This window comes from Tursiops truncatus, chromosome 5 (genome assembly GCF_011762595.2).
Source record: "Tursiops truncatus isolate mTurTru1 chromosome 5, mTurTru1.mat.Y, whole genome shotgun sequence".
In the NCBI taxonomy this organism is placed as follows: Eukaryota; Metazoa; Chordata; class Mammalia; order Artiodactyla; family Delphinidae; genus Tursiops; species Tursiops truncatus.
Genome location: NC_047038.1, coordinates 69,173,299 through 69,188,944, shown reverse-complemented (window position 1 = coordinate 69,188,944; position 15,646 = coordinate 69,173,299). Strand labels below are relative to the sequence as shown.

The 15,646-nt window shown below is 37.1% G+C and overlaps 1 protein-coding gene across 2 annotated transcripts in view; it reads left to right on the top strand.

The window, feature by feature from the left end:
- Window positions 1–6,568: 6,568 nt before the first annotated feature.
- The window catches only part of GABRA2 (gamma-aminobutyric acid type A receptor subunit alpha2), a 119,164-nt gene continuing 110,086 nt past the window's right edge, over window positions 6,569–15,646 (top strand). For both annotated transcript variants that reach the window (XM_019928041.2, XM_019928040.2), the window contains exons 1-2: window positions 6,569–6,639; window positions 9,173–9,288. In XM_019928041.2, coding sequence (XP_019783600.2) covers window positions 6,569–6,639; window positions 9,173–9,288 — 187 coding nt within the window. The remainder of the gene's footprint in view (window positions 6,640–9,172; window positions 9,289–15,646) is intronic.

Here is a 15,646-nt window from a genome sequence, read left to right as displayed (position 1 = left end):
AAATAATTGGTTTCTATTTTCTCTTTCATGTCTCTCTGACTGACCATGAAATAATCATAGCCTGATTGTATTTCACTTATTTCTTCACAATATGTATATTCTCTCTTCCTCTCACGATGGAAGAGCTTTGATGCTAAAAATAATGATATTGGAATAATCCTTCGTTGAGACCAATATTATCCTACCTGAGATGTATGTACATAGGCTCAAATTAGGTCCTGGACTTCCTCTGTCCTCTGATTTTGTTGTTGTTATTGTTAGTGGTTTCTTCTGCATGATTTTTCCTGATGAGGTGCTATTATTCAGAAAATATCCCCATAAAATAGATTATTTTTTATTCTGGATATAAAATTTTCCTGGGCCTAGGGGCTTTTTTTTTTGTTTCATAGAAGGTACTTAATCATGTTCTTAATAATAAGAATCCATTTATTAATTGTTACATGGTAACATCTAGATTTGTAAATTATTAAAGGAAACACTCCCTATGTCGCATTCTTTTTCTTATGCTGTATGTTACCCTTAGTAAAAGTAGTATTGTTTTACAAACAAAGTTTTTAGAGTACATGTATAGGCTTCAGTCGTTAATTTGTTTATAATTAACAGCATACATTATTTTATGCCTTTTCAATTTGATATAAGCTCCCATGAGGGTAGGGGCCATGCCTTAGTCATAATTATATCCTGAGTAGTGGTATCTAATGGGGTCTTGTACATACACAGCAGACACTAAATAAGACTTGTTAAATGAATATACGGCTGTTATTAACAGACTTACACTACTCAGACGACACCAAGACTTCAACAGTTAAATGTTTTGTCCAAAGTTTCAATGGTGAGACTACACATGAGAAGCTAAAATTTTGGCTGTCAAGGAATAATGTAGAGGTAATACAGAATAATAATTAAACATGGAGACTGTGGAACCATATCGCTTGGGCTCTACTCCTGGCTCCCCAACTGGAATACCTGAGCTAGCTTAACCTTTCTGTGCCTCAAGTTTTGCATCAGCGAAATAGGAATAATAATAACCTCTTGCTTGTGAAGATTAATTAAATAAATTTGTGCAAAGTATTTAGAATGGGGTCTAAGCTTTTATACTAATGAAGACATTATAGGTTTACATTTATTATTTTCATTACAATGATTATTATTTAGGGAACGTGCCTCACAGGCAAAAGCTGCCAATCATGTAGCAGCTTATCCTTCAATGAAATGCACAGCGTATTTTGCAATGAGGGAGTTTTTGGTTTGCATTACTGAAATGTTCTCTTTGTTTTAGGAAGCAAATGGATAACGTGAAAATATTCTGCCTATAATTTCACGAAGTAGGATAGCAAAAGGATTTCCTTTCAAATTACTTTGTATCTGTGTTTGATGTAAGTAGTTTTTAAAATCTTAGAAATCACTAGGATTTTAGTTTTTAAGCTTTTAATATCTTAGAAATGCACTAGAATGCATGATATATTTGATTTGCAAGTTGGATAAGGGTTTGTAAAATTATTTTATAAACAGAGAGTTATTCTGTTTGAAGAAGGTAATGTGCATTAGTGTATCCAAGTTAGTGTATGTGATATATTTAGCTGTAATGAAATGTGACCTAGATACATTAATGTAACAGAGTAGTTTTGGAATTATTTGTTTATAAGGCTAGTTACTCCCACTTTCCAGCTGTCTCTTCTTGCAAAATCTTGGAGTCTAGTGGACATATTAGAACTATCTATCTAAATTCAACTTACAGGGAAAAATGGAGCTTCACCAAGCCATGGTTTCCACTTGAGAATTAACAAATGGGTATTTGCTCCAGTTTTTTTCTTCTTTTGAATGGTAATGTGGTGAATATGTGAGAACAGACTTGCACTCCAAGCATACTTTGAAATTAGTAAAGTATTCTGGGGAAAAGTACAGAATAATATTTCATTCTGTGAAAACAGGATAATCTATGCTTTAGTTTCTATTTTTTCACAAATATATATTCTCATTTGAATGAATGACTCATAAGAATGTAAAGTGTATATAAATTTATTATATGAAATATATGCCGATATTTAAAAATTTGTAAATATGGTGAGATGCTATTCTTGTTGAAGTAATTCTGGTACTTCTCTTCAAGGTATATAAACATCACTAAGACCAGTGATGACTGGACTCACTAAGACAGTGAGACTGAAAGCATTTTGTAGAAATGTATTATATAAGTGCTATTCTTATTAAAATCCTTATGCCTATTTTATTAGTTCAGGTATCTGTCTTTCTACAGATAAATATCTGTATATCTGTATGCATGTATGTATGTATATAATATATATGTACATATATTATATATACCTATATACACATCTTATAGAACCTAAAGATTCATTAGGTCCCCTATATATAGATTATGGAGTAGTAGTTCCCTGGAGCAGTAGTGCCAAGTCTCAATATAACTGAGCCCTAAAAAAGGAAGCTCTACAAAATATCTGCTAAAAAACACGAACAGTTTTGTGAATTTTAAATTTTAAATGAATTTTAAAACTATACAATATTGTGAGATATCAGGAGACAAAATCATGATCTCCCAATTCTTCATTTTCTTTTTTTCTTGGTCCTCATGTGGAAATCTCCTTAGGGACTTGGTTTTTAGGGATGGGAACTATATAAGAAGTGACGCCCCCCCCTAAATCCAATTTGTGGGAGAGTAATTCAAACATGTTCAAACAGAAGGTTTTGCACTGCTTTAGCCTGGGCGGGATTGGATTTACTGGTAACCGACTAGTTGTTAGTTCTTCTACAGGATTGGTTGCCTTAGGACCTGCTCCACAAGGAGTGGGTAGGAAGAGCTTAGTCATGACCTACGCAGGCTGGCTCTCAAATCACAGGCAGTTCGCTGCACTCCATCACAGAGAGGAAAGAAGGATATCAGGCTGGATTTTTCAGATATTTGTGGAAGCTGGACAATCCTAGAAGAAATTTGACTGGACTAGTAACACAGTGAAATATCAGTGAAGATATAGCAATAAAAGTAGAGGTCCGGTGCTTGCAATCGGCTTTTCTGATTTCCATTTCCTTTAATGTACTTTGAAGTTTAAATCACAGCTATCCGGCTTCAATAAAATTGCAAAGCATTTTGTGGGGAAGAACTAAAAATCATGGTTTTATAATGAATTTTTTGAATCTAGCTTTTACTGAGTCTCTCTCAAGTAAGTGTATATCCAAATCTATAGATTGTTCTAACATAGTTTTTTAAAAAGCAAACGGTGAAAATCATCCAAAACAGCTTGAACTTTGTGAACTTCCACATAAACGGGTCATATGGCAGTGAGATTACAAATTTATTAAGGGTGCTAATGGTAGAGGTTTTTTTTTGAGAACAAATTCCAATAAATACAAATTTTGAGATAAAACAATTAAAGCTACAATCCATAATTCGTCATTAGCACCCAAGGAAAAGACTATAGTGGTAAGAAAATAATCTATGAAGATATTTACAAAAATTGTACATCCATGAAGGAGAAATTTTGTAGCATAGCAATTAAGGTTGGGAAGAAACCATGGGCTGTTCAACTTTCATTATCAAAATATAAACAACTTAGTAGTAATATAAATGGTGAAGTGATAGAGATCTTAATAAAGATTGACTCATAGAAATGGAAAATAGGAAAATACAGTAGGAAGTGAAGTGTTCACACTAAGTAGAAGATGGTTAGATTCCCTAGTTGCAAGGTTTTAAATGGCATGCCTTTATCTTTGTGAATTTCAATTAGACTCTGCAGTGGGCAAGTCAGGAAGGGAATATTAATGATGGAGGAGAAAGCTGGGTGGTGTTCCATTCTTCACAGAGGCAGCTAAGTAGAGCAAATGTTTGTTTAGGTTGTAGCTTATTAAATGCTCATTTAGAAAGTGGTGATTAATAGGTTAAAAAGAACAGCTTGAAAAATTTGCAATGTAAAGGTTTTATTGTCCTCACATAATCTTCAAAGCAAAGCTAAAATTTACCGGCGATTAGAAGTGCCTGTTGTTATGAAAACTGTACCATCTAGGAAAAATATCTCAATTTTGGGTTCATATCTAACAAAATTGAAGTGTTTGGCATATATTGACTCTGAATGCAAAGGGACAGAAACATATCAGCATACTTTTTGTTTTTTCGTTTAAAATGTCTACCATTTATTACAACTTCTTGAAGAGACAAACACCCGTTCTGCTTTGCTTTAGAAGGATGTGCATAACGTTCTGTCTTACCTGCAGTACGAAGAGGAAAATGTCTCTCTTTTTGTTGTTGTTCAAGTTGCACGTTTGTATTTTATCGCCTCAGATAAAGTAGAAGAGAAATGAGACAAATTAAGCACAAGGCTGAAAGTGTACGATGGGACTGAAATTACAACAGGTCTCTGCACCAGCAAAAACCCCTAAAGGGGGAAAACCTCAAAACATGTTACATACCCCGCCCCGCTGCGGAAAGAATTTGCAGAGGTAGTAGAAGCACAGCAGGTTCCTTTTTGCTGGGGGTGGAGGTGGGTAGGGTGGGGAGTACGTAAACTTTTTTGGAGCGGTTGATTGAGTTTGTCCTCCAGGTAGGGAGGACGTTTGTGAAAAGATATGGGGGAAAAGAATTGCTGAGAGTGAGCGGGTTTCCCAATAATTTGCAGATGACTTGACTGACCAGCTCCAGGGAAGTCTCCAGCCCTCAGAGCTTTGAAGGGAAATTGGTCCTGATTGCAGGAGTGTGAAGGAATGAGTGGTACAGCAGAAGGGCTCAGGAAATCAGAGAAACTTCCTGCTGTCTGATTCCACGCAACATGCCTCGAACTTGGTCCTGCGTGGATGCGCTGATGACCAAGTACAGGCGTGATGAGTCCCCTCGCCTTCCAGCGGGAGCTGTACCTCTCCTCGGCAGCCACGTCGCTCCGGAGCCAGGGCACGCTGGGGGGCGGGCGGCAGGGCGAGGTCCCGGGGATCTAGGGCCGCACAAACACACCGCGTCCCCGAAGCCGCACCAGCACCCACCAGCAGCCCCCTGGAACCTCGGGGCCTCCAGGGAGTCCCTGAGGGCGGCCGCGGGGCGCAGTCCCGGGCGGCGAGTGGGCTCCGCTCCTCCGGCGCGGCGTGGGCGCCGGGAGAGGCGCTCGCCGCCGCTTGGGGATGTGCCCTGGCAGGTGCCCGGCGGGCGGCGGGCGGTGGGCGGTTACCCGGTATCTGGGAGGGGGTGGGGGGCGTCCCTGCGTTGCCGAGAACCTCGTTAGCCCTCCTTTCGGGCCTGGCTCCTCCTCCTCCAGGCGTGGGGCTCGTGCCCGCCGCTGCCTGCGCGCACCGCGCCTCTGCTCGCGTCCCCCCCGCACCCAGCCAGCTCCTGCCAACGCTTCCCCCTCCTCCTCTTCCTCCTCCTCCGCCCATCACCGCCACTACGGACGCCTTCGCCTCCTTCTACTCCTCGCGCCGCCGCCACTCCTCGCGCTCTCCTTCGGCTGCTACCAGCCCATCGCTCCCCGCTCGCCGGGCTGCTGCAGTCTGTCTGTCTGTCTGTCTCTCTCTCTCAAGTTTCCTATCTCCTCTAGATCAGGGCAAAGGGAGGAAAACACCCAATTCTGCTTGCCGTTTCAGGTAAGGTCGCACACGTTGGTCCCAACAGGGACCCTTGCTTTCCCATTTACCTTTGCCTCCCGTGCATGGCTCATCTCCCCCCATTCACTCTCCGATGGTCCCTGGAAACCGAAGCGGCTCAGGTCGCCCCCTCCTCCCCAGCATGTTTAAAAAATAATTTCGATACTCCTCACCAGAAGCCTATTTGCAACTACAATTAGATCCGAGACGCCCGCCCGGCAGCACGTTAGCCTGGCTCTTTTATAGTCTTTTAACTTTGCACGCTGTGATCGCCGCTGCCTGCCTGCCTCCGCTGGATCCCGGAGCCTCACGCTCCGGCTCGGATTGCGGTCCTCGGCTCCGGAACAGCTGTCAAACGCGTTGTTTCGCAGCAGTTAATCCGAACCCGGCTGCCTCCAAGACGTGGTCTTGGGCAACTGTGGTTGGGCAGGGAGGGAGGTGATTTTATTTTATTTTAAAAGGACTGAAGTAGTGAAGACGTGAGGACTGCAGTTCATTGTAATGAAAGAAGAATAATCGAAAAAAGTGGGCTGGCTGCCCCTTGCTTTTCCCGCTGTGGTCGCGGAGGCGGTCTTGGTTGAGGGGATGTGGCACGAAATACCCGTTTCTCCTCCCCTTTTTCACTCTCCCCTCCAACCCATTCTTATCTCTAGCTCAAATGTCAGTGCAGGGTCCCGTGTGTTCTTAATACGTGTGTGTGTCCACAAAACAGTGTTTGCTGACGATGTGGCTGAGGGAAGTTCCTGGCAGAGCAAAGTCTGATTATTTGGTCATCATTCTGTTAAGAGAAAAAAAAAAAAAGAAGAAAAGAAAAGAAAAGACCCTCCTCCAGTCATCACACCCTACACACACTCCACTGGAATAATCTCTATATCTTTAACTCCAATTCCCAGTTGAAATGACATTCTTTTGGGCTATTTGGATGGTGGGACTGAATGTAATTTTAAGTGTATTTTGTTTTTCTTCCATGACTTTACAAAGAGTGGTGATGAAGATGAAACTGCACATCTGCAACATGCAGTTGCTGCTTCTTGTTTTCTTGGTGTGGGACCCAGCCAGGTGAGACAATTATTTACTGTATTTGCCATTTTAAATTCAGGGTGAAGGTGTGTTTCTTGAATGTTATCAATGCAGAGGTGGCTTTTCAGAAGCTGAAGTATTTTGAAGGATCATTTCTAATGAAAACATATTGTACCAAGAAACAGAACTATTAAATGACAGAGACTATTAAAAGTTCGCTGCTTCTTGTTTTAGCGATAAAATATAAAAGTGAATACAAACATTTTCTAAAAAAATAAATCACGGAAGAAAAGAGTGCCCTTTAGATGGCATATTTTTGCAAAGAATTGAAGTGGTTGTTATATGCGATTATAATAACACCAAAGTTCAGTAAAGAAACCATCAGTTTTCCTTTAAACCCAACAGAAAAGCATAAGCTAAAATGATTTGAGTGTTAATTTTTTTCTTTTCTTTTTCTTTCTGTCTTTCTTTCCTTTTGGTCTTGGCTCTTTCAGTCAACATAGAAAACCTAAATGATGTGTGGATCTGAAACCTCTAGGTGGAGGTACTATACAATTTCACAATCACAAACAAATAAAACAAAAGCTTGATTTATTAATCAACTTTTCATATTATTGATTTAGAAATTTTTACTTCTAAAATGGTACTGTCATAAAAAGTACTTACTTTGAAAATATAACAAATTCTGTTTTGCCTGTATTCTACAAATATCAAATTTAATTTCTGTTGTTTTCAATAGCATCATCTTAATTGTAGTCTTTTCTGACTTTTTTTTATCATCAATGGGCAGCTTTTATTAATTGCCTAAATTTAGGGTATGGTTTTCAAAATGCCAGAGAACTTAAAATATGATTCATAATAATGTCCATGTAATTATTCTTTTAAAAAAATTAGTGTTTTTGATTTTATGATACCTTTATTTCCCTTTAAAATTTTCATTTTCCTGTCTCAGTAATTGTCAAAGTTTGAAAATACTTTCTAGAACTGAGAAGAAATCTCTTTATGAAGTCTTATTTTTAATTGGAAAATAGCTCCTCATTTAATATCTTAATATTGAGTTTAGAAAGAAAATGTGATATGTGACTAAAAAACGCTTTCCAGTGAAAATCTCTAAGTGGAACTTCATGACGATCTTAGTGATTGGATTTAAAGTTAGCTTAAGGCAACATAAAAACTTTTGAGGCTTGAGGTATGAACTAATTTGCTTACATAATTTTTTTAATGTTTATCTCTATATCAATATTTTAGTATTTTCTCTTCTCCCAAGAGGATATTTGCTTGAAGTTGGTTACTGATTTTTCGATGTATTATGACTATTTTTAGCTACTAGCTGTGTAATCATTTAAATGCAAATGAATTCTGTCAATGATATTTCACACAGTACACCTTGATCAGAATGCAATTACATATAATCTTTGATTTTAGAGGAGTGAACAAACTGTGGTCCATTAATAATCATTGAAAATCCTCAGTACTTAACCATATTTTCTTCTACTAGTTTTCTGTTCTATATTTGACCAGTAATGCTCATGTCAGTATTTTATTCTATTATATAAATGATTCTTTTTCTGGACCAGTAATTTAAATCTCTGAATCATTCTGGGGGAAAAAATGGCAGCGAAAAGGGACATTCTGTTTTATACATCCAGTTGCTTCTGCACCAAATTGCTGGATGTCACAAAACCAGGTGTCTGGCTTTCTGATGGAGAAATAATGGAGAAAATCAGTGTTTCTAACCCTCTTCTGGTGATATTTTAAGACCACTTATTCTTTCCGCAAATTTATCACACACACACACACACACACACACACACACACACACAAAGTAGCTGGGCATTTTAATCTTTGGATGACCTCTATTGCTCTCCTCAGAGACCAGTCAGGAGAGGTACTCCTCCAAGGCTCTCTGCAGCTGTGTGTGTGCTGCTGATGCTTTCAGAGCCCACCTCCACCTCCTGACTTCATTGGAGTCTGGAACACAGCCAGCCAGCGGAGTTTCCCTGATGTCTATATTGCACTTGGCCATTGGGTGGAGGTATACCCAAAGTTAGAAAATCATCTTGGCTTAAAAGAGAAAAAGACATAAAAAGAAAAGACATTTCTGAGAAAGATGGAAAAATTCTGTGCCTCCAAGGAGGCAATTTATTTTCCAATTAATATTCAAATCACTGAAGAATTCTTTCAGTAGTCCCTTTGGTTTTTGTACTTTTCCAAATGCAGAACAACATTACTAATACTATCTGCATGTGATAATCTACCATCATAATATATTCTAGGGAGTGCATTTTAGAAAAATTGAATAGGTCACACAAAATGCGAAGTGATAGAAATCTGAAATAATTTTGGCATCAAACTTTCTGATAAGCTAGTATTTATTATCTATTTCCAACAGCATGTTTACCTTCCCTATAGACATACTGGCATTTAAAGGAGTGGAAAAAAAAAAAAGGAGGAAAACGGGTGACACTAATAGCTCAGGGAGCCTTAAAATTCAAATCAAGGAGGAAGAGCATGTTGGCACTTGCAAAACACACGTATGTATATATATCAGCTTGTAAAATTATCTGTTTAGGTTGGTGCTGGCTAACATCCAAGAAGATGAGGCTAAAAATAACATTACCATCTTTACAAGAATTCTAGACAGACTTCTGGATGGTTACGATAATCGGCTTAGACCAGGACTGGGAGGTAAAAATAGTTTTCCTTTTCTTAAATGCTCACAAAATAATGCCTTTAAAAGTTAAGGGTAATATTTATATTTTAATACATTTTACACATGAATGCATTGTCACATATTAAAAAACATAGGTAATAGAAAATAAGGTATATGAAATAAACATTCTCTCTGATTCCTTTTATACAGATATAATGTATTTACCATACCTTTTATAGACTACCTGAAGTCATATAGAGCCCAGACTTTGTGCATGAATAGTTTTTAAATTAGTTTATTTATAATGGCTAAGTTTATCAAACTTAGACTATGTGAAAGCGTGACATTATTGGGCAGATATGCTTGTATAGTATCTTTCGTTTCCTTCATTGAATTTTGCAGATGCCTACTTTCACACTAGTACAGATATATAGAAATGGGAAACATAAAAATATAAAAGAGTATCTGGGTTGAATTTTAGCAACCAGATAAATTTTAGCAATCATCACAGGATTCGTGATGATATATCTTTACACGTGCATGTGACGTTTCTAAAATATAGCACCGGTTTGGCATTCTTGAAACTTTCAAAGACATTTTGGGTATACTTCAGCTGTAGGCCTAATTTATTGACCTGTGGCACAGTTTGATTTCAAATTTAAACATTCATTCTCAACTCAGAAAAACAGATCTATTTTTATCCATAAAGGTAAAGGAAACTAGGCTTGGTTAATGTGTTAAATTTTAATTATCCTTTAGCATAGATGGGTGATACTAAGGAGATTATGTACAAGTAAGATAGGTGTGTAATTCCTGAAAGGATTCTGAGTCAAAATATTGTTACTCATTAATTCTAACATGAGATGTATATATATATATATATATATATGTATATATCTGCATGCACACATTTATCAAATGTATGTTATACTAATTAGGATGTTCAGTTTAATAACTAATTCAAAGTTAAGATGAATTAGTTGAATGCTTGGTACTGAATGAAGGTTTATATAGTTAGCCTGATTATTACCAGGTTGGCAACTTTGCAATATTAAATTGCTTGAAAAGATGTGTAGTGACTAAACGCCTGGATGTTTATGTCAATACTGTCTTTGAAAAATGTAGCTGCTTGTTAATTCTATACATATTTGCCAATTGTATGGTTTGCATTGCCCAGGAGTCAGAAAAGGTTGGAAAAGACCCAACTTGTTTTTAAATAATATGCCATTTAATTGATAGTGGTTTTGGACTTGAATCCTGAGTGGTACCTTGCATTTCAAGAGAGAAGTGATGGGGAAGAATAATGTTCAGAAGTATGATGCATTGTATCTCTCAGAGATAATTCAATTGTTTAATATACACTTAGTCTACTAAAAGAAAAACTCTCAAGTTTGTGAGTCTGTTTCCATTTTGTAAATAAGTTCTTTACTCCAATATAAAATAAAAAGTTAAAAGAAAAGTTAAAATAAGGAAAAACTAAAGGAAAAGAATATTTTCTTAGTAATTAACATTTCTAATGACCATGAATAGAAGGCATTACTGTCCATGTTAGCATATATAGCAAGGAGCTAATGTCAAACTCATACAACAGAAGTATGCCTAGCATGAGGCTGTCATAATTCATGATGGTGATTTGAGAGGTAGATTGCACTAAAGCAGATATTTTCCCAAGGCTTAGATTTTATTATTTTTTAATAAATCATGTGCTGTCAAAAAGACTTAAGATATTTAAGCTAGATCTTGGATTTTGTGTATGAGATTTTAAGAGAAATGTTTACACTGTGGGTGTATAGTTGGGAAGTAAAAACTACCTGTTAAAGGACATGGATATTACCATTTATCTCTTCATATTTCTTTAAAAATATCTCTTCCATTCTTTTTACTTTGGTCATCAGCATTCGAATATAGATCCTTGTCACTCATTCTGTAGGTTAATGCAATAGACAAAGTGGCTCTTCTTGCCTAGTGTCTTCCTTCCCCAATCCTTCTCTGATAGTGGACATGTGCTAATATTTCACAGTCAGATTGGTCTTCTTGTAGTCAATACTTTTCATATATTACTCTCTTGTCTTGATCAAATACCTTTGATAGCTCCCCATTGCTTTCTGTAGATGGTGATGAGGGGGTGGGGGGAAGGAATATAGGCCTTGCATGCAGATGGATCTAGACTAGAATTTCTTCTCCATCTACACACCCAAAACTGTGTCTTGGCCAGGTAATCGCTGTTTCCTTTCATTTAAAATGGTCATGATGGGGATTCCCTTGTGTGTTATTTGTTGCTTTTCCCTTGCTGCTTTTAATATTTTTTCTTTGTATTTAATTTTTGTTAGTTCAGTTAATATGTGTCTCAGCATGTTTCTCCTTGGGTTTATCCTGTATGGGACTCTTGTGCTTCCTGGACTTGGGTGACTATTTCCTTTCCCATGTAGGAGGGTACAAATGAACTTATCTACAAAACAGAAGTAGAGTTACAGATATAGAAAATAAACTTACGGTTACCAGGGGGTAAATGGGGGATAAATTGGAATTGACATATACACACTACCATATATAAAATAGATAACTAAAAAGGACCTACTGTATAGCACAGGGAACTCTACTCAGTACTCTCTAATAGTCTATATGGGAAAAGAATCTAAAAAAGAGTGGATATACCTATATGTACAACAGATTCACTTTGCTGTACACCTGAAACCAACACAACACTGTAAATCAACTATACCTTCCCAAAATTAAAAAAATAAATAAATTAAATGGCCATGATGTATTTCTACTTTATAGTGTTGTTGAGAGGATTACATAAACTACAGTGTACACGCAACATACTAGCAGTTAAACACAATCAATTCCTTCCCTCCTCCCATAGGTTCCGAACATGACAATCAAGGTTTTTACAATTTACTTCTCTGGCTTAATTTTTACTTTGCCACCCATCTATCCTGTACTTCAAACACATCTATTCATTTTCTCTTGATAATCCATTCACATCTTCTCCCTTGGCCTTTGAGGGGAAAATATTCCCCTCTCACTGGAATTATTCTTCCTCATTCTCTCTTTTCCTGTGAAGACCACCTCAATGTGGATCCTTTTCAGTAATAACCTTTCTTAACTGAATTGAAGCACCCAGATTCAATTTTCCCTCTGTTGAATTTCTTTGGCTGTTGTTGGCTTTGTATCTCATTTGGTACGTATTATGTGCTATCTTGGATTATTTATTACCCTTTTATGTGTCTCTTGTTACCTTAACAAGATCGTAAACTTATTGAGGCAAGGTATTGTATCTTAAATGCTCTGTACTGTCACTAACTAAATATTGATTTGCATATGGTGACTCTAAAAAAATATATTAATTACTTGATTAACTTTTCTATGACCAGTTAATCAGCTGGAAAATGGAGCTACTCACATCTGGCTGACCTCTTAGTTGGGAATGTTGAGGTGATACTTTGTGCATCCTGCTGCAGGAAGGTGGTGTGGCTGAGTGAAGAGAACCTAACTTTAGACTGTGGTGATTTAGGTAAAATTCTAGATGGAGTACTGAGCAGTCTTGTGGCCTTTCAGTACTTTACCTCTCTGGGGCTACGTCTGTCATGGATTACTATTACTATTCTTAGGGTTTTTGATGAATATTAAATACAGTGATATATGCAAAGGATTTAGCACAGTGACTGGCATATAGTAGAGAGTTAATACATAACAATGACTAGAAGACTTTGAAAACCTTTGTAAATACACTGTTGTAAGTTTCAGTTATTATTACGGTTTCTTCTCTGTCCAAAATTCTCAGCCTGAATGTTCATATGTCATTTCAAATAGAAAGTTCAGGGAAATTATTTGTATCATTATATCCCAGAAATTAATAATAAGGGGAAAAATGGGTTTGATTCAATTTAATATATCAAACTGAACATCTCTATTGATGGATAATCTGAATAATTAATCTCAATTATTATTATTTCTCCTTTGTAACGTTAGTATAGATGAGTACATAGGAAAGAGCAATCAGTTTTGTATTAAGAGTTAGAAAAATTATTCTTTTCACCTGGCTCTTCAACTTACTAGCTCTTATCCCAGACAAGTTACTTAGACATTCTAAGCCTTGATATCTTCTTAGGGAAAATGGGAATATTAGCATTTTATTCTGAGAGGAGGAGGATAAATTGGGACTTCTATACATGAAAAGGATTGTACAATAGGTCGAATGATAAAATTTTAAGGTATTTAATAATTAATTATGGGTTTTCTTTTTTTTCTTCCAGTTTTATTAAGGTAAATTGACATATAGCACTGTAAACATTTAAGGTGTACAGACCTATGGGCCCTCTTTAAACTGAGGGCCCGATCACATTACTCAACTGCTCAAAATCCTGCAATGGTTTCTACTTCAGTCAGAATAAAACACAGATTTCTTTCGATGGTCTCCAAAGTCCTGCATAATCTGTTTTCCTATTCTTCTTTGGCCTCACCTCACACAACTCTCCTTCTTGCTAAGACCGCTACAGTCACATTGGCTTCTTTTCTGTTCCATGAAGACACCACGATACACACACACTCCTTGGAGCTTTTCCCCAACTGTTCCCTCTTCCCTGGATACCCATTGAGCTCACCTTCTCAACGAGGCCTACCCTGACCAATGTGATAAATGTTATGTGTTCATCCTTTAACAATACTGCTCCTTCTTATGCCTTATTTTCTGTTTTTACTTAGCACTTACTATTTTTTAATATACAAGATAATTTTTAAATCATTAGGTCAATTGCTTACTTTTGTCTCTTTTGCTAGAATGCAGGCTAATTGAGGTTAGGGATTTTTGTCTGTTTTGTTGTCTGGTTCTCAAGCATCTAGAACAGTGCCTGGCACATAGTAAGCATGGAATTAAATATTTCTTGAATGAATTTTATTTTATTCGTTTATTTTATTTTATGTTACTTAGTATGCTCCCATGAAAAGAATCGGCTATAGAACTTACCTTATCCTTAAAATCATCAGAGCAATTATCATTTAATTACTGTACTGGCCTTTCACTGTTAGCACCAGCGTATTAGGCTGACTTCTTGGTGAATGGAAACAATCACTACGATTATTCCAACTCCTGGCTTATGTTAGATGTGATTCTGCCTTGAACTAACTGTGTGATTTGGGGGATTTGGGGCGATTCATTTATCCCATCTGTGATGTCATTTACTTACCTGTGAAATTGGAGGGGAGGTTCTACTTACCCTGTCTGTCTCACAATAATATGGTATGGTTCAAATAAGAAAGCATAATGTGGCATGCATTGATAGGTATTAGGACCATTAGGAATAGCAGAGGAGACTACTTCAAGGAGAACATCATAAGGTAGTATCCTTGAAAACATGCCAAGAAAATACTGGTAGGTCTTGTGCATTTGGTTGGCTTAGTCCCTTGTAAGTCTGGAAATGTATCTACCAAGACCATATGTTCAGCTTAGCTAGAACTTATAACTGAATCAATTTTTCCTTTAGTCTTCCTTTCAGTCATTGGAGCTAACAACTCAGGTACCACCTATGGATTTTGGTGTTCCATAAGAGGCTTTCAAATTGTTAACTGAATAAAAGGAGCCACATTTGCATTGCGGACTGTGTTTAGAAAGTCGTTGAAGAAAAGGAAAGTGTAGACAGGCCTCGTATATTTATAACAGCTAACATTCACAGTGCTCAACAATGACAACTATTAGACATGACAAGGCTTGGTATCTAAATTATAGATTCAGTCTGGAAAATCTAGATAGAGTACTGTGCTTAACTGCGTTTTGAAAAGCTGTTTCAAGGAGCTTGTCTAGATAGAATTGGTACATAGTGCTCTTGTTTTGTCCTCTAAAACTTGAAGCAGCTGTATGCTTAAAACCATGAAAAACATGATGTCAGGTTATAGACTTAGGGTCTGAGGGTCATTTTCCAACTTCACTCTTGGATATTTCTCCTCAGGCTGTAGAGAGATGGATGATAACATGTTTCTATGAATTTTACTACTCTCAATTTTATAAAAATAAAATATAGGATATTCGGTGGGCAAAAATTAGTACAAAAAATCTGGTCTCTCCCAGAACCTAAGAGGGAGTCTGACCTCAAAATAGCATCGTATTATTTTATAAAGAAGTGGTTAAGATCAGTGCCTCTGAATACCAGCATCTTTGAATTTGAATTCTGTTGCCATACTATATGAAGTACAAACTTTTCACTCAACCTCTCCTTGCTTTGGTTTCTTTATTTGTAAAACGGGGGGCTAGAAGTATGTGACTTATTGGTTTGTTAAGTATTTAATTTAAAAAAAAATTTTTGGAGCGTCCGGCAAACAGAGTAGGAACTCAATACTTGTAGACATTATTGCTGTTATTGTCGATTCTACTACTACTTCTACTATGAATGCAAT